Raw genomic sequence first — 22,982 nt, 5'->3', positions numbered from 1 at the left:
TCACGTTACATTGTTTTTGATTATTGTTCATTTCGTTTTGTCAGTTTTTTTATGTTAGAATTTTAGATGATGTTTTAAACTGTCTGTGCTTGACAAGATTGTATTATATGAAGAATCAAACCCCCAACATAATAAAGAATAAAGATTACATCCCTTACAAACAGGTTTTTAAACTGGAGTAAAAGTGCAGTAACTGCAGTTGACTGTGGTATTTTGGATGCAGTAATTGCAGTTGAACTGCAGTTATACTGCACTCTAACTGCAGTTACAATGCAAAATTACTGCAGTAAAAAAAAATGTTGCTTTGCATGTAGTATTTGCAACATACTGTAGTTATACTGCACTCTAACTGCAGTCTTTTTTCGTAATGGATGCGATACTATTTCAGTTCTTTATTGATTCTTCTTTTGTTACATTTTATATTTCCTTTTAACTTAATTTTCACACAACCAATCCTTTGAACATCTCCAAATGTGTATCTCCAGCAAGATACTGCATTAATTGTAATGTTGGCAACATCTCTACTGTATACAGTACTTTGTCTGCTTGGCCTTCAATACAAATTATGATACAAAAGGTCATTGCATCCATGTTTTATGACAGTGGGTAAAGATGAGTATCCATCTATCCTCTTAACCAAAAGAAGATTGTTTCCCAGAACGGTAGTAGCACAGGACAGTGCTGCTGTTGTTGAGGGGCTTCAGAAGGGTCTGTTTCTGGAGCGTGTGTTGATCAGTCCAAGAACAGAGAAGGCACTTGCTGCAGCCGTCACCAAACTGATAGCTCCAATGGCCCGTGTGGCCTGTGGATGTGGGAAAAACACAATTGTAACTTGAATACAATAACATCCAATATAGTATCATGAAATTATAAGTGTATGGTGGTGGAAAGGGAGACAACATAGTGGCTTATACCACAATATATAGATTTCAAGTAGTGATGAGGGCTAGAATGGCATTTTATACATCAGGAAAAAAAGAGAAAGTAATGACAAATATCCAAATTGTTACCTAGGCACTTATGCATGTGTAACGGATGTGAAATGGCTAGCTAGTTAGCGGGTACGCACTACTAGCGTTTCAATCAGTTACGGCACTTGCTCTGAAACCTAGAAGTAGTGTTGCACCTTGCTCTGCAAGGGCCGCGGCTTTTGTGGAGCGATGGGTAACGACGCTTCGTGGGTGTCAGTTGTTGATGTGTGCAGAGGGTCCCTGGTTCGCGCCCGTGTCGGGGCGAGGGGACGGACTAAAGTTATACTGTTACATTGATGCTGTTGACCCGGATCACTGGTTGCTGCGGAAAAGGAGGAGGTTGAAAGGGGGGTGAGTGTAACGGATGTGAAATGGCTAGCTAGTTAGCGGGTACGCGCTACTAGCGTTTCAATCAGTTACGTCACTTGCTCTGAAACCTAGAAGTAGTGTTGCACCTTGCTCTGCAAGAGCCGCGGCCTTTGTGGAGCGATGGGTAACGATGCTTCTTGGGTGACTGTTGTTGATGTGTGCAGAAGGTCCCTGGTTCGCGCCCGGGTATGGGCGAGGGGACGGTATAAAGTTATACTGTTACACATGTAAATCTGAGAGGTTTATATAAGTATGTGAAATATAGTGGAAACTCTACCTGCCCTGTAAGAAGGTATAATGCCGGTAAACTATTATCAAATCATGATTGTACACTGAAACCTATGGAGAGTGGCTGGGTATCGATTTGGGATTGGGCATCAGCGAAGACATTGAGAGAGAGAATACAGAGCATACACAGGAAGATAGAGAAAGAGAGATCGAAGGATTGAGAGACCTGCTCAGATACCCCCTCCCCGTAGCGCAGCAAGGTGACAAAGTGCTCGCAGTTACTGCCCAACAGGTCATAAGACACCTCCTGGCCAATGAGGTCTTGAGATCGCTGAATTATGTCATCGACGGGCAATGGAGTGCGGTCGTCGTCGTATTTGTTGTTGACCCGGTACGAGTCGTCTCCAACCACTTCCTTTAGAAGCTGCATTCGGACCACTGCCTTCCGACTGAACACTGACTTCACACTGGAGATGGCTGCAGCCTGACTCTCATCTACAGGAGGGAGACAATATTAAATGGGTGTGAAGGGATAGCATTATTATGGTTATTGAGTGGGTTGGAATTCATTCAAACTTGCATGGATAAATGTGGATTTGAGTGAATCCCACCCTTTCACAATGCTGAATACATTCACAAAGGGGTGTTGACATGTTATACGTGTGTTTTTTTTAACTCAAATGTTTTGAGCAAGTTAGTGCATTTGAAAGCGTTCACATTCTGTAAGATCAAATACGATACATAAAACACCAATACGACACACATACAACATATCCTAACTCAAGCTTGGATTTGCCCTCATGTCCACACTGCTTTCACTGACCAACAGGTGTCAAGTTGATGATATAACCATCTCCCAGGTACAGAGCCCAGTGCTGATAGGCCGGTCTGAAGATCTCAATGAGGTCACCAGGCTGGGGGGTCCCAGGGAGGTCAAGAGGGTTGGGGTCATTAGAGGCCATCTATAGGGAAAGGAAGTGATGTCAGAAGATTTACACACATGATCAACAATGTAGGATATTGCCTCCATTTACAATCAACATACTATTATTTAGTATCGAAAACCGCTCAAATGGTTTACAAACCACAACCTCTCTCCACATGTGTAAGGGGCTAAGGTCACCGCTGCTAATTTAACCATCAAACTCTCTCCTATCACTATGGGTTCAATGAAGTTCATTGAGGAGAGTAACCCCTTTCCCCCTGAATACAATATTCATGTACTCTGAGGTCACAAAGACGTATATTTATTTTATTTTATTTCACCTTTATTTAATCAGGTAGGCCAGTTGAGAGCAAGTTCTCATTTACAACTGCGACCTGGCCAAGATAAAGCAAAGCAGTGCGACAAAAACAACGACACATAGTTACACATGGGATAAACAAACGTACAGTCAACAACACAATAGAAAAATCTGTATACAGTGTGTGCAAATGAAGTAAGGAGGTAAAGCAATAAATAGCAATAAATAGGCCAATAGTGAAGTAATTACAATTTAAAAAAATTACACTGGAGTGATATATGTGCAGATGAGGATGTGCAAGTAGAAATACTGGTATGCAAAAGAGCAGAAAAACAAATATGGGGATGAGGTAGGTAGTTGGTTGGATGAGCTATTTACAGATGGGCTGTGTACAGCTGCAGCGATCGGTAAGCTGCTCTGACAGCTGACGCTTAAAGTTAGTGAGGGAGATACAGTGGGGAGAACAAGTATTTGATACACTGCCGATTTTGCAGGTTTTCCTACTTACAAAGCATGTAGAGGTCTGTAATTATTATCATAGGTACACTTCAACTATGAGAGACGGAATCTAAAACAAAAATCCAGAAAATCACATTGTATGATTTTTAAGTAATTAATTTGCATTTTATTGCATGACATAAGTATTTGATAATTCAGAAAAGCAGAACTTAATATTTGGTACAGAAACCTTTGTTTGCAATTACAGAGATCATACGATTCCTGTAGTTCTTGACTAGGTTTGCACACACTGCAGCAGGGATTTTGGCCCACTCCTCCCTACAGATCTTCTCCAGATCCTTCAGGTTTCGGGGCTGTCGCTGGGCAATACGGACTTTCAGCTCCCTCCAAAGATTTTCTATTGGGTTCAGGTCTGGAGACTGGCTAGGCCACTCCAGGACCTTGAGATGCTTCTTACGGAGCCACTCCTTAGTTGCCATGGCTGTGTGCTTCGTGTCGTTGTCATGCTGGAAGACCCAGCCACGACCCATCTTCAATGCTCTTACTGAGGGAAGGAGGTTGTTGGCCAAGATCTCGCGATACATGGCCCCATCCATCCTCCCCTCAATACGGTGCAGTCGTCCTGTCCCCTTTGCAGAAAAGCATCCCCAAAGAATGATGTTTCCACCTCCATGCTTCACGGTTGGGATGGTGTTCTTGGGGTTGTACTCATACTTCTTCTTCCTCCAAACACGGCGAGTGGGGTTAGACCAAAAAGCTCTATTTTTGTCTCATCAGACCACATGACCTTCTCCCATTCCTCCTCTGGATCATCCAGATGGTCATTGGCAAACTTCAGACAGGCCTGGACATGCACTGGCTTAAGCAGGGGGACCTTGCGTGCGCTGCAGGATTTTAATCCATGACGGCGTAGTGTGTTACTAATGGTTTTCTTTGAGACTGTGGTCCCAGCTCTCTTCAGGTCATTGACCAGGTCCTGCCGTGTAGTTCTGGGCTGATCCCTCACCTTCCTCATGATCATTGATGCCCCACGAGGTGAAATCTTGCATGGAGCCCCAGACCGAGGGTGATTGACCGTCATCTTGAACTTCTTCCATTTTCTAATAATTGCGCCAACAGTTGTTTCCTTCTCACCAAGCTGCTTGCCTATTGTCCTGTAGCCCATCCCAGCCTTGTGCAGGTCTACAATTTTATCCCTGATGTCCTTACACAGCTCTCTGGTCTTGGCCATTGTGGAGAGGTTGGAATCTGTTTGATTGTGTGTGGACAGGTGTCTTTTATACAGGTAACGAGTTCAAACAGGTGCAGTTAATACAGGTAATGAGTGGAGAACAGGAGGGCTTCTTAAAGAAAAACTAACAGGTCTGTGAGAGCCGGAATTCTTACTGGTTGGTAGGTGATCAAATACTTATGTCATGCAATAAAATGCAAATTAATTATTTAAAAATCATACAATATGATTTTCTGGATTTTTGTTTTAGATTCCGTCTCTCACAGTTGAAGTGTACCTATGATAAAAATTACAGACCTCTACATGCTTTGTAAGTAGGAAAACCTGCAAAATCGGCAGTGTATCAAATACTTGTTCTCCCCACTGTATGTCTCCAACTTCAGTGATTTTTGCAATTCGTTCCAGTCATTGGCAGCAGAGAACTGGAAGGAAAGGCGGCCAAAGGAGGTGTTGGCTTTGGGGGTGACCAGTGAAATATACCTGCTCTAGCACTACGAGTGGGTGCTGCTATGGTAACCAGTGAGCTGAGATAAGGCGGTGCTATACCTAGCAAAGACTTATAGATGACCTGGAGCCAATGGGTTTGGCGACGAATATGTAGCGAGGACCAGCCAACGAGAGCATGCAGGTCACAGTGATGGGTAGTATATGGGGCTTTGGTGACAAAACGGATGGCATTGTGAGAGACTGCATCCAATTTGCTGAGTAGAGTGTTGGAGGCTATTTTGTAAATGACATCGCCGAAGTCAAGGATCGATAGGATAGTCAGTTTTACGAGGGTATGTTTGGCAGCATGAGTGAAGGTGTCAGGATTTGGCCAGGATTATTCCGGTTTTGGTCACTAGATGCCCCCATTGGGCTTTTTTGACCCTTTTGTTTTCCCTTATTTCCAGTTATTATTTTCACCTGTGCCTCGTTTCCCTTGTATGTATTTAAACCCTTAGTTTTCCTCAGTTCTTTGCTCTGTGTTTGAATGTTAGCACCCAGCCATGCTGATTCTCTTGAGGTACTCTGTTTTTGTTCTCATTTATTTTCTTTGATTTTTCTTTTGAGGTTTTTTCCCTGCTGTGCTTACCACTTTTGTGGATATACCTTGTGACTTGGAGGATATACCTTTTTTCTCTTGGAATTACTTTTGACGTTGTGGATTTATATTTTTTGCCTGAAGTACTTTCCTTTTTTCTTTATTAAAACACCGTCTCAAGTACTGCTGTGTCTGCCTCATCTTCTGGGTTCTGCCGACTATTAGTGGCTCAGTTTGATAAGTGACTGTTTCTCTCACCGGAGACCCGAGTTCGTAACCGGGTCCTGACAGAAGGAGGCTTTGTTGTGAAATAGGAAGCCGATTCTAGATTTAACTTTGGATTGGAGATGCTTAATGTGAGTCTGGAAGGAGACTTTACAGTCTAGCCAGACACCTAGGTGTTTATAGTTGTCCACCTATTCTAAATTAGAACCATCCAAAGTAGTGATGCTAGGCGGGCGGGTGCGGGCAGCGATCGGTTGTAGAGCATGCATTTCATGCAGTTGCTGCGAGGGGTGCAGAGCTGTTGTCCGGGGTTGGGGTAGCCAGGTGGAAAGCATGGCCAGCCGTAGAGAAATGCTTCTTGAAATTCTCGATTATTGTGGATTTATCAGTGGTGACAGTGGTCTCAGTGCAGTTGGCGGCTGGGAGGAGGTACTCTTATTCTCCATGGTTTTTACAGTGTCCCAAAACCTTTTGGAATTAGTGCTGCAGGATGCACATTTCTGTTAGGAAAGCAAAGGCTAGCTTTTTCAAACTGACTGTGTGTATTGGTTCCTGACTTCCCTGAAAAGTTGCATATTGCAGGGACTATTTGATACTAGTGCAGTATGCCACAGGGTGTTTTTGTGCTGGTCAAGGGCAGTCAAGTCTGGAGTGAACCAAGGGCTATATCTGTCCTTAGTTCTACATTTTTTGAAAGGGGCATGCTTATTTAAGATGTTGAGGAGAGCACTTTTAAAGCACAACCAAGCATCCTCTACCGACGGGATGAGGTCAATATCCTTCCAGGATACCCGGGCCAGGTTGATTAGAAAGGCCTGCTCGCTGAAGTGTTTTAGGGAGCGTTTGACAGTGAATAGGGGTGGTCGTTTGACCGCGGACCCATAACAGACGCAGGCAATGATCGCTGAGATCCTGGTTGAAGACAACAGAGGTGTATTTAGAGGGAAAGTTGGTCAGGATGATATCTATGAGCGTGCCCATGTTTACGGATTTGGGGTTGTACCTGGTAGGTTCTTTGATAATTGTGTGAGATTGAGGTCATCTAGCTTAGATTGTAGGATGGCCGGGGTGTTAAGCATATCCCAATTTAGGTTACCTAGCAGTACAAACTCTGAAGATAGATGGGGGGCGATCAATTCACATATGGTGTCCAGGACACAGCTGGGAGCTGATGGGGATCTATAACAAGCGGCAACAGTGAGGGACTTATTTCTGGCGAGATGGATCTTTAAAAGTAGTAGCTCGAACTGTTTGGGCATAGACCTGGATAGTATGACAGATCTATGCAGGCTATCTCTACAGTAGATTGCATTTCCGCCCCCTTTAGCAGTTCTGTCTTGACGGAAAATGTTGTATTTGGGGATGGAAATTTCCGATTTTTTGGTGGCCTTCCTAAGCCAGGATGCAGACACAGTTAGGACATCAGGGTTGGCGGAGTGTGCTAAAGCAGTGAATAAAGCAAACTTAGGGAGGAGGCTTCTGAGGTTAACATGCATGAACCCAAGGCTTTTACGGTTGCAGAAGTCCGCAAATGAGAGCACCTGGGGACACACAGGGCCTGGGTTACCCTCTATATCACCAGAGGAACATGTACACTGACAAAAGTTATACCCTAAAGCACATCAGTGTCTGTGACTACTGCTACTGGTTTAAGTTTAAAATAAACTTAACCATCGGTGAGTGCACATGTATTTACTTATTTGAATGAATCACAAATAGTTTTCTTATTTCTAGACTTTGTGTTGAGAATGGCAGTTGCACACTCTACAGACAGATAATTTCAACTAAGTCAGTCCTCAAGGGAATTAGTTAGACATTTAATAATAAAAATAATAACAATAATAATTGTATTTAAAGAAAATTAAATCCTAATAGCGAAATGTTCCCATCCATATAAGGGTCTATCTCCCAACCTGCCCCATATACAGTAGCTAAGATGAAGGTCAACAGTGTCATAGACATACAGTAGATATAGGCCTATACATATTAATCATGCCAAAGACAATTGAGGTGAAAATAAGAAACTTTCGCACACAAAACGTTACTCACAGTAGAGGTTGCACTTTTTCTATCCATCCCACATCATGCTTCCACAAATTCTGAAAGAAGAAACATGGATGAAACCATGTCACCCCCCATCACCATCTGTTTGAGAGTAGACCCTATAGTTCAGTGTTTCCCAACCCTGGTCCTCGAGTACCACCAACAGTACACATTTGTATTGTAACAATGGACAAGCACACCTGATTCAACTTGTCACAATAATCATCAAGCCCTCAATGAGCTGAATGAGGTGTGTTTTGTCCAGGGCTATAATAAACACGTGTACTGTTGGAGGTACTCAAGGTTGGGAAACACTGCTATAGTTATCCTTCTGCTATTGACTGCATTCCTACTATGCATATCTGTGCCATACCCGAATGGTATTTTCGTAACAACTATTCTCTGAAAAATATGTTCAATCAATAAAAAAGGAAAGGAGAGAGACGATAAAATGTACTTGAATTTTGATGTTTCTTTGTGGTAATATTCTTCGATCATGGTAGGTGATCTAATTTCACAGAGAGAGAGAGAGAGAAAGTGCTGGAGAACAGGGTACAATGTAGTGGGTAAGGTCACACTCATACACACAGAGACAATACACACAAGCTCTTGTGCCACGCACAGTCACAATAGCACCTACATAATAGAGAAACTGACAGAAAAATTGTTTGTCACCACTGAAAATAATCAGACATTGACATTGGAAAAAAACATATATAAATGGTTAGGAAGCATTTATAATGAGTGTCAAAGTCATAGTTCAAGAACATATATGTGAGGGCATTGTAAAACTAGAGACAATATAGTACAATACATGTAAAGGGAAGATAAAATGTCCATTCATTTGTATTCTGCCATACAGTATCTCTGAGTACACCTGGCATGTGATGAAATCTATATCATCCTGGGAGAGCTATGTGTGTGTATCAATGTTATCATTAATTCATAAGTCTGAAGCTATGTGGTGGAACATTAAACCATGTTTAGTAATGTTATTTACAAAATGATCACATAAATATTTGTGTACTTCAAATTAAATTATACGTGACATAATTCAATGTAGGTCCTATAGCCTAAATGTGTGTTACTTTATTATAACTTCAGAATACTATTCAACTGTATACAAAAACAAAGAAGTAATACTTACTCGAACACTAACACCTTTTTCTTCCTCTCCATTTTAGTGCTCCATGATTTATAGCCACACGTTTTGAAAGTCAGATGAGCAAAATAATTCAATCCAAGTCCTTGTGATGGTCGGTTATCTGAGAGAAAATCTAACTTATTCGGATTAGAGTCCCTCTGATTGCTTGGTGAAAATTGAAGCGGTGCTTGAGGTCCTGCAGGTAGGTAGTGTTTCATGTGCATACGTCGTGGTATGGTATCAACTTTGACAGATGATGACAGCCGCCGGGTTACTGCCACAGTTCACTGATGCTAGAAGGCTGTCCCTTCCATAGCAGCACTGACAGTGTTTATTCATGGTGTATCAATAAAGAATGCTTTGATATTATGTAGTTAGATGACTGACCATTCCTGCAACAAATTATCATCACTGGCATGGAAATTATGCACATAAGTCTTGAATATTTTTTTATGTTATGAATTATAATGAGGTCTGTTTTGAATAAACTGTAATATAATTCCAATAGACCATTTTCTTAAATGATACATTCATTTTTTCCCAGGAGGGCAGTATGTAGCCTACCTGTCTGTATTTATTTTATTTAGGCTATTTCATGTAGTCAGTGGTATTGGGCAAAACTTGTTATGGTAGGCTACTAAATGACAGATGCAATGTTACCCATGGGCATTTTTTTATTTTTTTTTATTTAACTAGGCAAGTCAGTTAAGAACAAATTCTTATTTACAATGACAGCCTAGTGGGTTAACTGCCTGGTTCAACATATTTTAACCTTGTCAGCTCGGGGATTTGATCTAGCAACCTTTCGGTTACTGGCCCAATGCTCTTACCACTAGGCTACCTGCCGCCCTGAATGCCTGCTAGCTAGCATTTACAGTATTCCAGATAGTAACTCATATCCCACGTAAGGTCTTATTCGGGATAACCTGTTAACATGCAACTTTGATATCCTGCTCACGAGTATATCTGTAACCATGAATAAACAGAATATTCCTAAATTGAATAGTAACTGAAATCTGGACACTGACTGTAGGCCTATAACCTCTCACATGTAGCGTAATATTAACTTCTGCAGAATTATGCATTTCTTGCAGTAAAATGATACAACAAATGTTAATTTTGTCTCTGGAACAGCAGTGGAGAAATATAATTGATTTCTTTCAGCATCTCTTGAGAAAATGCAAAGCCTGTGTAATGCATTATCTTTGACACTGTACGCAAGCAGACAGTATTTCAACCACAAGCAAGATGGTGCCGACAGATGGTCGCCTCGCTTCTAGTCCTTAGGAAACTATGCATTTTTTTTTAATTTTATGTATTATTTCTTACATTGTTAGCCCAGAACATCTTAAGTGTTATTTCATACAGCCGGGAAGAACTATTGGATATCAGAGCGACGTCAACTTACCAACATTATAACCAGGAATACGACTTTCCCGAAGAGGATACTTTGTTCGCACCACCACCCAGGACATTGGATCTAATCCCAGAGGCCGACCCGAAACAATGTCGCCGCAGAAGAGGTAGACGTAGCGGCCTCCTGGTCAGACTTCAAAGGCGTGCACACCACCCACCACTTCCGAGTATATTACTCACCAATGTCCAGTCTCTAGACAAGGTAGACGAAATTAGGGCAAGGGTTTCTTTCCAGAGAGACATTAAAGATTATAACATTCTCTGTTTCACGGAAACATGGCTCTCTCAGGATATGTTGTCGGAGTCTGTACAGCCACCGGGATTCTTCATGCATCGCGCCAACAGAAATAAACATCTCTCTGGGAAGAAGAAGGGCGGCGCTGTATGCTTCATGATTAACGACTCAACAACATACAGGAACTGAAGTCCTTTTGTTTACCTGACCTAGAATTCCTTACAATCAAATGCTGACCGTATTATCTCCAAAAATAATTCTCGGCGGTGATTGTCACAGCCGTGTATATCCCCCCTCAAACCGATACCACGACGGACATAAAGGAACTTCACTGGACTATGCAATCTGGAAACCATATATCCTGAGGCTTCATTTATTGTAGCTGGGGATTTTAACAAATCAAATTTGAGAACAAGGCTACCTAAATTCTACCAGCATATTGATTGTAGCACTCGTGCGGGTAATACACTGGATCACTGCAACTCTAACTTCCGCAATGCATACAAGGCCCTCCCCCGCCCTCCCTTCAGCAAATCCCCCCGCCCTTCCCCCGCCCTCCCTTCAGCAAATCCGACCACGACTCCATTTTGCTACTACCGTCCTATAGGCAGAAACTCTAACAGGATGTACCCATGACAACAACTATTCAACGCTGTTCTGACCAATCGGAATCCAGGTTTCAAGATTGTTTTGATCACGCAGACTGGGAAATGTTCCGGCAGCCTCAGAGAATAACATCGATTTATACACTGATTCAGTGAGTGAGTTCATAAAGAAGCGCATTGGAGATGTTGTACCCAATGTGACTATTACAACCTACCCTAACCAGAAACTGTGTATAGATGGCGACATTCGCGCAAATCTGAAAGCGCGAACCACCGCATTTAACCATGGAAAGATGGACTGGGAATATGGCCGAGTATAATGTAGTTATTCCCTCCGCAATGCAATCAAACAAGCAAAATGTCGGTATAGGAACAAAGTGGAGCCGCAGTTCAACGGCTCAGACACGAGACGTATGAGGCAGGGTCTACAGGCAATCACGGACTACAAAAAGAAAACCAGCCACGTCACGGACACCGTCTTGCTTCCAGACAAACTAAACACCTTCTTTGCCCGCTTTGAGGATAATACAGTGCCCCCAACGTGGCCCGCTCTCCTTCTCCGTGGCCGACGTGAGTAAGACATTTAAACGTGTTAACCCAAGCAACCCACCCAAGCCCAGACAGCATCCCTAGCTGCATCCTCAGAGCATGCGCAGACCAGCTGGCTGGGTCTCAACCCCAACCTGTGCATTGGTTACTGGACAAATATTTTCCTCTAGGCTCAGATTAAAGATATGACAGATAGCAGTGGCTATAGAGTCAGCTACCATCCTCAGTAGCTTTCCATCTAAGTTGTCAATGCCAGGAGTTTTGTCATTATTGATCGATAACAATAATTTTCCACCCACACTAACTTTACAGAATTCAAACTTGCAATGCTTTTCTTTCATTATTTGTTTTTTTATGCATGAATACGATGGCTCACTGTTCGTTGTTGGCATTTTCTACCTAAGTTTGCCCACTTTGCCAATTAAGTAATCTTATGGTTTTGTGATGAATAAGCCATCTGATTCGATGAAAATTGGAGTTGAATTTGTCTTTCTGCCCATGATTTCATTTAAAGTACTCCAAACTTTTTCCCATCATTCTTTATATCATTGATCTTGGCTTCATAATACAGTTTCTTCTTCTTTTTGTTGAGTTTAGTCACATGTGCAGCCAGACTTATTAGCTACTCCTTTTGCCCCATCTCTTTCAACCATACAGTTTCTCAGTTCCTCATCAATCCATGGAGCCTTAACAGTTCTAACAGTCAGTTTCTTAACAGGTGCATATTTATCAATAATTGGAAGAAGAAAATTCATAAATTCATCAAGCGCAGCGTCTGGATGCTCCTCATTAGTCACATCAGACCAACACATATTTTTAACATCATCCACAATGTCACAGCAAAATATGTTGTACGCTCTCTTATACACGATTTTAGGCCCAGCTGTTGGAACTTTGGCTTTCCTGGATATAACAAACTATAATGTGATCACTGCATCCAATGGGTACGGATACAGCTTTAGAACAAAGTTCTACAGTATTAGTAAAAATGTGATCAATACATGTGGATGATCTTGTTCCTGTAGTGTGTGTAAACACCCTGGTAGGTTGATTAATAACCTGAACCAGATTACAGGCACTGGTTACAGTAAGAAGCTTCCTCTTGAGCGGACAGCTTGATGAAAACCAGTCAAGATTCAGGTCCCCAAGAAAGTAGACCTCTCTGTTCTTATCACATACTGTACACCAGGGGTGTCAAACATACGGCCCGCGGGCCGGAACCGGCCCCCAAGGAGGTTCGATCAGGCCCGCAGGATAATTTGAAAGTGGAAAAAATGCATAAAAGACTGCAATTCATGGATTATCCGCTAAGGGGCGCACTCTTTCCATCAGAGTAGAAGACAAGCCGCATCACTGAGACAGACTGAAAACAGCAGACGGTATCAATGCGCCATCTGCTGCTTGTTACGACGTTGTTAATACCTTGGTCTCTACCTCTCCGCTACACCCTCATTAGCCAAAATGTCGTTATCCAAACGGAGAAAAGTAGATAAGGAGTGTAGAATTTTCAAAGAAAAATGGACCACGTCCTATTTATTTACAGAGATGCACGGAAAACCTTCGTGCTTGGTGTGTTTGCAACAAGTTTCGGTATTGAAGGAATATAATATTCGACGCCACTACGAGACTCATCACAGCGAAAAATATGACGGCTTGCAAGGACAACTGAGAAGAGATAAGATTAACGAATTGCTGGCGGGTCTGAGGAAACAGCAGTCAACTTTCATCCAGAGCCGAGAAGTCAGTGAAGCAGCGGTAAAAGCCAGCTACCTAATTGCTAGCGAAATAGCATTAGCATCGAAGCCGTATTCCGACGGTGACTTTGTTAAACGATGCATGATGAAGGCGGCTGAACTTGTGCAAACGAGAGTGTCCAATCAGGCCCGCGTGTGGTTTGAGTAAAAAATAAAATGAACTCAGTATACTTTAAAATGACTCAAATCAAATTGAAACAAACAATTTGTAGATTGTGCCCAGCTCGCTAATAATCACCAGAATGAAAGCTAGACATAGAAAATTCCCAGAACGATGGATAGAGAACAATTCAGTTTCCAATTTTGATGTAGAGGAAATGCAACAAATTTTCAATGCGGCCCTCCGGACCTCACTGAAGACCGAATGCGGCCCCCAGGGCAAGATGAGTTTGACACCCCTGCTGTACACTATCAAGCATTTCACACATATTATTTAGATACTGACTGTTAGCACTTGGTGGCCTATAGCAAAACCCCAAAAGAAAAGGCTTTAGATGTGCCAAGTGAACCTGCAACCACAACACTTCAAAAACACTTGACATACAATTTTCTAAGCACACAGAGATATTGTTTTATTTCACTAGGCAAGTCAGTTTTGAACAAAGTCTTATTTTCAATGACAGTCTAGGAACATTGGGTTAACTGCCTTGAGGGGAAGAACCAGATTTTTTACCTTGTCAGCTCAGGGATTTGATCTTGAAACCTTTCAGTTACTAGTCCAACACTCTAACCACTAGGCTACCTGCCGCCCCAAGAGATATTGAGATAGAGATATTGATACAGAGATATTGTAACGATGTACGCTGAGAGTCGGGAAGCAAGTTCAGGGAGTGAATACATTATTTATTTATTTTTTAACAAGAAACACAAACAACGCACCGACATGAAACAGCAACAATGACGACTGGGGAAGAAACCAAAAGTAGTGACATATACAGGTGAGTGTCATTATGCGTGTAAAGCTGGTGACAGGAGTGAGCCCTAACGAGCAGCCTGGAGAGGGCGCACATGAGACGGATATGGCTCTGAATATATATATACAGCGACACTTCCCCATAAGCATTTCTGTCTCTTCTATAGATGTTATATCCTTGTATTGCTACTTCTGTATCAAATTAATATTCTAAGTGAGTCTCAGAAATGGCTAATATATCAAATTGTATTTGTCACATCCTCATAGTGAAATGCTTACTTACAAGCCCTTAACCAACAATGCAGTTAAGAAAAATACCTAAAATAAGTAAGAAATAAAAGTAACAAATAATTAAAGAGCAGCAGTAAAATAACAATAGTGAGGCTATATACAGGGGGGTACCGGTACAGAGTCAATGTGCGGGGGCACCGGTTAGTAGAGGTAATATGGACATGTAGGTAGAGTTATTAAAGTGACTATGCATAGATAACAACAGAGTAGCAGCAGTGTAAGGGGGGGGGGGGGGGCAATGCAAATAGTCTGGGTAGCCATTTGATTAGATGTTTAGGAGTCTTACGGCTTGGGGGTAGAAGCTGTTTTTAGAAGCCTCTTGGACCTGGACTTGGTGCTCCGGTACCGCTTGCTATGTGGTAGCAGAGGGAACAGGCTATGACTAGGGTGGATGGAGTCTGACAATTTTTAGGGCCTTCCTCTGACACCGCCTGTTATAGAGGTCCTGGATGGCAGGAAGCTTGGCCCCAGTGATGTACTGGGACGTACGCACTACCCTCTGTAGTGCCTTGCGGTCGGAGGCCAAGCAGTTGCTATACCAGGCAGTGATGAAACCCGTCAGGATGCTCTCGATGGTGCAGCTGTAGAACATATATGAATGTTATCTGATGTTAGCAAGTTACTGATTTCATGAACCTTATTTCTAATGCTACATATATTAATATAGCTATTTTCCGCCCTTTCCTGGGTAGCTTATCAGAGATAGACATACTGAATAGAGCAAAGAGAAAGAAATATACAGTACCTATCAGGTATGAAGGTAAGACCCAGATGCAGACAACGTCAAATTAACAATGGTTTAATAATCCAACTGGGCAGGCAATACACAGGTCATGGCAAGCAGGGGTCAGTAAACCAGAGGTGGGGCAACAGTACCGGACGGCAGGCAGGCTCAGGGTAGGCAGAGGTCGATAATCCAGAGGTGGGGCAACGGTACAGGTCGGCAGGCAGGGTCAGGGGCAGCCAGAGTGGTCAGACAGGCGGGCTCAGAGTCAAGACAGGCAAGGGTCCAAACCAGGAGGGCAAGAAAAAGAGAGACTGGGAAAAGCAGGAGCTGAGACACAAAAACGCTGGTTGACTTGACAAACAAGACGAACTGGCAACAGACAAACAGAGAACACAGGTATAAATACACAGGGGATAATGGGGAAGACGGGCGACACCTGGAGGGGGTGGAGACAATCACAAAGACAGGTGAAACAGATCAGGGTGTGACAGTACCATCTGATGCAGCACTTCATCACTCTCCATCTTGGTCAAATAACCCTTACACAGCCTGGAGGTGTGTTTGGTCTTTGTCCTGTTGAAAAACAAATGATAGTATATTAAGCGCAAACCAGATGGGGTGGCATATCGCTGCAGAATGCTGTCGTAGCCATGCTGGTTAAGTGTGCCTTGAATTCTAAATAAATCACTGACAGTGTCATCAGCAAAGCACCCCCACACCATCACAACTCCTCCTCCATGCTCCACAGTGGGAACCATACATGCGGAGATCATCCGTTCACCTACACTGTGTCTCACAAAGACACGGCGGTTGGAACCAAAAATCTCACATTTGTACTCATCAGACCAAAGGACAGATTTCCACTGGTCTAATGTCAATTGCTCATGTTTTTGGCCCAAGCAAGTCTCTTCTTTTCTCTCTCACTTAGATGTCTGGAAGTAGCTAGCAAGTTAGCTTTGGTGCTTGACTGCTGTTGTTAATACATTCGGATCAACCCTTAAAGAGATGGGTGGGGCTAAAGCTTAAGAGGGTGTGAACAATGTTGAATGGGTGTAGACAAAGAAGGGATTTGCAATAGTCCAACACTTAAAGAGTTGGGTGGGGCCTTTTGCACAACGTAGTAACTCCCACTTCCCACTTCTGATCAACTTCCTACCCGATCGCATCCTGTCAACCTGATTGTAGCCATACTAGCCTCAAAGTCGCTCATTTTATCATTACCTCAGTATATTAATATAATCATATTTCTATAGTGTTATTTTTATCATTCCTGTTGAAAATTGTGTTTATCCATTCAGTTAGTGATTTTTGTAATTCGATTATTGTGTTCTGTGTCTTTTGTTTGTCTCTTTAGCTAGCAAACGTTAGCTACCAGTACCTAGCTAACGTTAGTGCTAACGTTAACATTATTAGTTGGTTCGGCATCTTTATTAAACGTTAGGAAATGAAGAAGAGCAACGTCAAGTTTATGAGGCGAGAGGTCAGCTCCATGAAATATTGCTCCGTTCCGTTGTGTACCTCCTCAGCGAAATACTACTCGTTGAGTTTTCACTCATTTCCCAGTGATAATGAGCTAAGAGCAAAATGGATCATCAACATTCACAGGGAAAACTTCACCGTCACAAGTCACTCCAACGTCTACCACACGGTAGACACTTTTTACCACATGATTTCATTGAACCTTCTAGTGGGCTTCGACGTCTGAAGAAGGGAGTACCTTTGCTATTCCAGTGGAATAACTACCATGTCCAAGCAAGAGCAAGTGTTTTCGGAAAGAAGGGAGAGACCAAGGACTGGATGTGTGAAGGACAACCATGTTGAAGATGGAGAGAATGAAAAGATGGATAACTACCATGACCACGACTACTGTGCAGTGCCTGGGCCCACTGCAGTTGACCTGATTTCGATTGAGAGGGAAGAAATGCAGAAAGAGATTGAGGACCTACGGAACAAAGTAGAGGAGTTGACTGCGAGAAGTCATTTTGGGCTGCAGCGATTTGTGGGATCAGATGCACAGATACAGTCCCTCACAAGGTGGGTAAACCTAGCCCTGCTTAGTATTGTTACATCATTAACTTTAGACTATTTGCTTTCTGGAACCATTTTCTCTAGCTACCAGCATTTCTGTCTTAGATTTATGATACTACATTTAATGTTACACTAAATAACTCCTATCAATGTTTTTTCCATTGTAGATTTGCCTGATATGACCATCCGATGGCCTTTTGGTCTCTCATCGAACCGTCAACTGCCAATATTGTCCGTGTCACACGAGCAAGGAGAGCCAAGCTGAGGAATGAGGAGGTGACACTTCCATGTACAGTTGAAGTCGGAAGTTTACATACACCTTAGCCAAATACATTTAAACTCAGTTTTTCACAATACCTGACATTTAATCCTCGTAAAAATTCCCTGTCTTAGGTCAGTTAGGATCACCACTTTATTTTACGAATGTGAAATGTCAGAATAATAGTAGAGAGAATAATTTATTTCAGCTTTTATTTCTTTCATCACATTCTCAGTCGGTCAGAAGTTTACATACACTCAATTAGTATTTGGTAGCATTGCCTTTAAATTGCTTAACTTGGGTCAAATGTTTCTGGTAGCCTTCCACAAGCTTCCAACAATAAATTTGGTGAATTTTGGCCCATTCCTCCTGACAGAGCTGGTGTAACTGAGTCAGGTTTGTAGGCCTCCTGGCTCGCACACGCTTTTTCAGTTCTGCTCACAAATTTTCAATAGGATTGAGGTCAGGGCTTTGTGATGGCCACTCCAATACCTTGACTTTGTTGTCCTTAAGCCATTTTGCCACAATTTTGGAAGTATGCTCTGGGTCATTGTCCATTTGGAAGACCCATTTGCGACCAATCTTTAACTTCCTGACTGATGTCTTGAGATGTTCCACATAATTCCCCCCCCCCCCCCCCCCCCATTTCTCCAAAAAGTACGATCTTTGTCCCCATGTGCAGTTGCAAACCGTAGTCTGGCTTTTCTATGGCGGTTTTGGAGCAGTGGCTTCTTCCTCGCTGAGCGGCCTTTCAGGTTATGTCGATATAGGACTCGTTTTACTGTGGATATAGATACTTTTGTACCTGTTTCCTCCAGCATCTTCACAAGGTCCTTTGCTGTTGTTCTGGGATTGATTTGCACTTTTTGCACCAAAGTACGTTCATCTCTAGGAGACAGAACGTGTCTTCTTCCTGAGCGGTATAACGGCTGCGTGGTCCCATGGTGTTTATACTTGTGTACTACTGTTTGTACAGATGAACGTGGTACCTTCAGGTGTTTGGAAATTGCCCCCATGAATGAACTAGACTTGTGGAGGTCTACAAATTGTTTCTCTGAGGTCTTGGCTGATTTCTTTAGATTTTCCCATGATGTCAAGCAAAGAGGCACTGAGTTTGAAGGTAGGCCTTGAAATACATTCACAGGTACACCTTCAATTGACTCAAATGATGTCAATTAGCTTATTAGAAGCTTCTAAAGCCATGACATTTTCTTCTGGAATTTTCCAAGCTGTTTAAAGGCACAGTCAACTTAGTGTATGTAAACTTCTGACCCACTGGAATTGTGGTACAGTGAATTATAAATTAAATAATCTGTCTGTAAACAGTTGTTGCACAAATTAGATGTCCTAACCGACTTGCCAAAACTATAGTTTGTTAACAAGAAATGTGTGGACAGTTTTAATGACTCCAACCTAAGTGTATGTAAACTTCCGACTTCAACTGTAAGTAGTACCAGTCACCCATCTCTCTGATTAGTGAGAACACCACTGGGTCTCTATGTATTTTCTCGACCAGAATGTCCACATGCACACAGACAACAAAGTCACACCACTCCAACCCAGTGATGTAGAGCTGACCTTGAACTTGCCAGTAGTAGGCATGCTGCCTCTTCAGGGAAGGTTCACCGTTATGCATGTGAACGTACTTGCAATCCACAAAACCCTTTACTTTCGGGTTCTTAATTTCAACTAGGCCAAAAGGTGTATGCTTGAGAGGGTCGTAGACCAGACCATCAGGAGAAGAGGTAAGCCAAGGGACCTCAGGATGAATGATGAGGCCACAGGGTGAGAAGTTGACATTCTGCATCTTGCAGTAGTCACTGGCTGCTTCCATCTCCAACTTCAGTCCCCTCTTAATTTCAGCTGTTGGTGCTGTACCTTTGAGGATTCTTTCAGCTAGATTGCCTGCAGATGTCAGCCCTCTCACATGGCAAGCCTCTCGGGAACCGTGCCTCGGTCAGTCTTGGTTTCCGGAGCACCTGCCAGTCGGAGACAGCACTCTGTTCTCTAGTAGTTTCCTCTATTTTATGGGCTGTTGCGAAGCGCACCTGAAGAGGCTATGTGAAGTTGGTCTCCTTCACTGAGCACAAATGTGCAGCCTTGAAAGTTGCTCTCCAGTCTGTAGCCATCTAGGGGCAGTGAAGGGAATGGTGGCGTCTCCTTATGGTGAACGATGTGTCGCGTTGTGATTGGAGGCTGCTGGTAAGACAGAAGGCTCCCCACCTGTACCTTTCCAAAGTGGGAGTCGAATAAAAGCTTTTCAGCAGACATCCCCATGCTGCAGATCAATGGCTTGGATAGAGGGTCAAAGTACTTGTATGCCTCTGCTATCTGGAAAACTGAGAGGTCAAGGAGCGGTCCAAGAAGGGCGCTGTAGAGTGTGCTTCTGCAAAGCAAAGCAGCCGCTGTGGTTAGCCAATCTAAACATGTACTTGAAACCACCTGAAATTAAATAATTTTATATAGTCAAAGTGTAATAGGACATGACCAGCTAATACTTACTATACTGGCTATTAGGGAATACTCACCTTATCCCTCCTTCAGCCATGCTCTTTTTGGTGGGCTTGGTGATGGTCATTTTGACTATGGGCCCAGGTTTCAGACCCTGTAAAACGACAGTACAAGGGCACTATTCTCAATCTAATCATGAAACGATTTAAGTTTTCATTAAATAATTTCTTAGCAGAATGATGTGATTATAACCATATGATGTTGATATGTGGTATAGCTATTAAAACATACCATAGTCCTTGGTTTATGCCACTGCTGCACGGCCTCTGTGCAGCTGTGCACAGGTGGGACGACTGGTGTTCGAATCTGTGAATAGTGTGCAGACTGTAATAGTAATGCAACTGTGTGGTTGCATAATGCAGTGCCAACAACACATGAACAGTGATGTTGTGTCATTGTTACTGGCTCAGAGGGCGTGAGTACAACCTATGTGGGGTTATAAAAATCAAATGATTAGACTATAAAGTCACTCAACATGTGTCCCGACCAGCAAACAGAAGTGACTGGTGCAACATGCAACAGCCACTAAATTCATTACAGCAATACGGGTTTAAACTTGTCTATTACGGTTAGAACAATTTCAATTGTTTACATTTAATCTAATGCGTCCAACATAGCAGAGCTTACAGAAACAGCAAGGAAGACGACTGAACAATTACTACACTAAGAATGGTTTCATAGACATGGGTTAAGCCTAGTCCTAGACTAAGCAATGCCTTTTAATGCAGATCTCCATTGACAGGAACTTCTTAGTCTAGGACTAGGCAACTGACATGTAGTGTGTCACAAACAGCTGACTTTTCACCCTACACTCAAACTGTGTGGTTTCTCATTTTTCCTCATGGACCTGTAGCAGCAAGCCCTTATGCTGACCTCTCTTGTCACTTTGTCCTTGTTCGAAACTGTTTTGAATAAAAATTAATGAGCAATCATAATGTTAGCTAGCTACTGTAAAAGGCATATCTTAAACTGCGTTACAGCTTTGAGTAAACGTCCTTGTCTGGTCTGGTAGGCAACTTGGCTACACTTACCTTCATAGTTGAAAAGGTAACTGGAAACATAAAGTTTGAATTATTTTTCCAACTTGGAGGTCGGTGCTTTGCTACTTGTCTTGGCCAGACGATGTACATCTGTTACTGTTATCTTTGGCAGCTCTTGCAAGCACCTTGTGTAAAACAGTGCCATGGTTGGTAAGGGAGGGGGGCGTTGGCTAATTGCTAGCCACATTACTAGTTAGCTTGTTAATAGTTAGCTAGCTAAGAGACAAAATAAGACACAGAACACAATAATCGAATTACAAAAATCACTAACTGAACAGATAAACACAATTTTCAACAAGAATGATAAAAAAAACAATAGAAATTTGATCATATTGATATACTAATTACCTCAGTATATTAATGATAAAACAAGTGACTTCGAAGCTAGTATGGCTACAATCAGGTTGACAGAACGCAATCGGGAGAGGAAGCTAGGTATCGTGTAGGAAGTTGAGTGGAAGTGGGCATTGCTACATTGTGCAAAAGTACTACAGTATTACCAAAACATTCAGAGGCTATTTTCTCAAAAGTGAGTTATCAACTTTCAAAGCAAAATTACCTTCCCATTGTTCCTCAACTGTAGTATAGTATATACCATTTTGTAGCTCTGAGTCTCTACTTTTATCCAATGTAAAAAACACAATTTCAAATTTTGCTACATAAGACCGGTTTCAGCCGGTCGGTCAAATATGGACTTGGTATTTTACCAAATAGGGCTATCTTCTGTATACCTTCTCACAACACAACTTATTGGCTCAAACGCATTAAGAAGGAAAGATATTCCACAAATCAACTTTTAACAAGGCACACCTGTTAACTGAAATGCATTCCAGGTGACTACCTCATGAAGCTGGTTGAGAGAATGCCAAGAGTGTGCAAAGCTGTCATCAAGGCAAAGGGTGTCTACTTTGAAGAATCTAAAATCATGACATGTTTAACACTTTTTTGGTTACTAGATGATTCCATATGTGTTATTTCATAGTGGTGATGTCTTCACTATTATTCTGCAATGTAGAACATAGTAAAAATAAAGAAAAACCCTTGAATGAGTAGGTGTGTCCAAACTTTTGACTGGTACTGTATATTTCACTGTGACCTGCTGCTGACTGTCAGGCAGTGAGGCTGGTTGTTGCTGAGTGGGTGAGCGGTAGGGAGCGCCGGAGGGGGGGGGGGGGGTGTGTGTGTGTGTGTGTGTGTGTGTGTGTGTGTGTGTGTGTGTGTGTGTGTGTGTGTGTGTGTGTGTGTGTGTGTGTGTGTGTGTGTGTGTGTGTGTGTGTGTGTGTGTTGAGAGAGCGCTACAGCTATTATGTTATATGTAGGCGGTTTAGATTTTCATTATGGAGGCATCTATTTCCGACCCTTTTTCCGTAGAACATATTAATACGCTAAAACTGATGCACATCAATAAAAGTGTTTATGCATTATCCGTTCTTGGGTCTCGGGGGCTGCCCCAGTGAACATTTGAAACGGAAGTTATGGAACTCCCTCGCGTCCTCAAATGATACATTTTCCTCTGTTAGCCACCAAGAAGCCTTTTCATTGATATGCCATTGTAGGCTACCATTTTCAGCGGTGGAAAAAGTACTCACCTTGAGTAAAAGTAAAGATACTTTAATAGAAAATGACTCAAGTAAAAGTGAAGGTCACCCAGTAAAATACTACTTGAGTAAAAGTCTACAAGTATTTGGTTTTAAATGTACTTACGTATCAAAAGTA

At 42.4% G+C, this 22,982-nt stretch overlaps 1 protein-coding gene and 1 long non-coding RNA gene across 4 annotated transcripts; one reads left to right on the top strand and one right to left on the bottom strand.

Annotated features, from left to right (window-relative positions):
- Positions 1–511: 511 nt before the first annotated feature.
- On the bottom strand, positions 512–9,201 carry LOC139540706 (phospholipase A and acyltransferase 1). 3 transcript variants are annotated; one of them, XM_071344583.1, is made up of 6 exons: positions 8,942–9,201; positions 8,252–8,302; positions 7,801–7,850; positions 2,392–2,530; positions 1,795–2,063; positions 512–802 (listed from the first exon to the last, which is right to left on the bottom strand). In XM_071344583.1, the coding sequence occupies exons 3-6, from the start codon at positions 7,825–7,827 to the stop codon at positions 701–703; spliced, it is 537 nt and encodes a 178-aa protein (XP_071200684.1). In that variant the 5' UTR covers positions 7,828–7,850; positions 8,252–8,302; positions 8,942–9,201; the 3' UTR covers positions 512–700. The 3 variants fall into 3 exon arrangements, with proteins under 3 accessions (XP_071200684.1, XP_071200685.1, XP_071200686.1); XM_071344584.1 differs by lacking the exon at positions 8,252–8,302; XM_071344585.1 differs by lacking the exons at positions 7,801–7,850; positions 8,252–8,302.
- A 7,370-nt stretch (positions 9,202–16,571) lies between these two features.
- Positions 16,572–22,316, top strand: LOC139540702 (uncharacterized). Its single transcript, XR_011668257.1, has 2 exons — positions 16,572–17,462; positions 17,624–22,316. It is a non-coding gene; the product is annotated as an uncharacterized lncRNA (long non-coding RNA).
- The last annotated feature ends 666 nt before the right edge of the window (positions 22,317–22,982 follow it).

Source organism: Salvelinus alpinus, chromosome 16 (genome assembly GCF_045679555.1).
Source record: "Salvelinus alpinus chromosome 16, SLU_Salpinus.1, whole genome shotgun sequence".
Classification (NCBI taxonomy): domain Eukaryota; kingdom Metazoa; phylum Chordata; class Actinopteri; order Salmoniformes; family Salmonidae; genus Salvelinus; species Salvelinus alpinus.
Note: the sequence above shows the minus strand (reverse complement) of the source record. Positions and strands in the feature narration are given on the sequence as shown.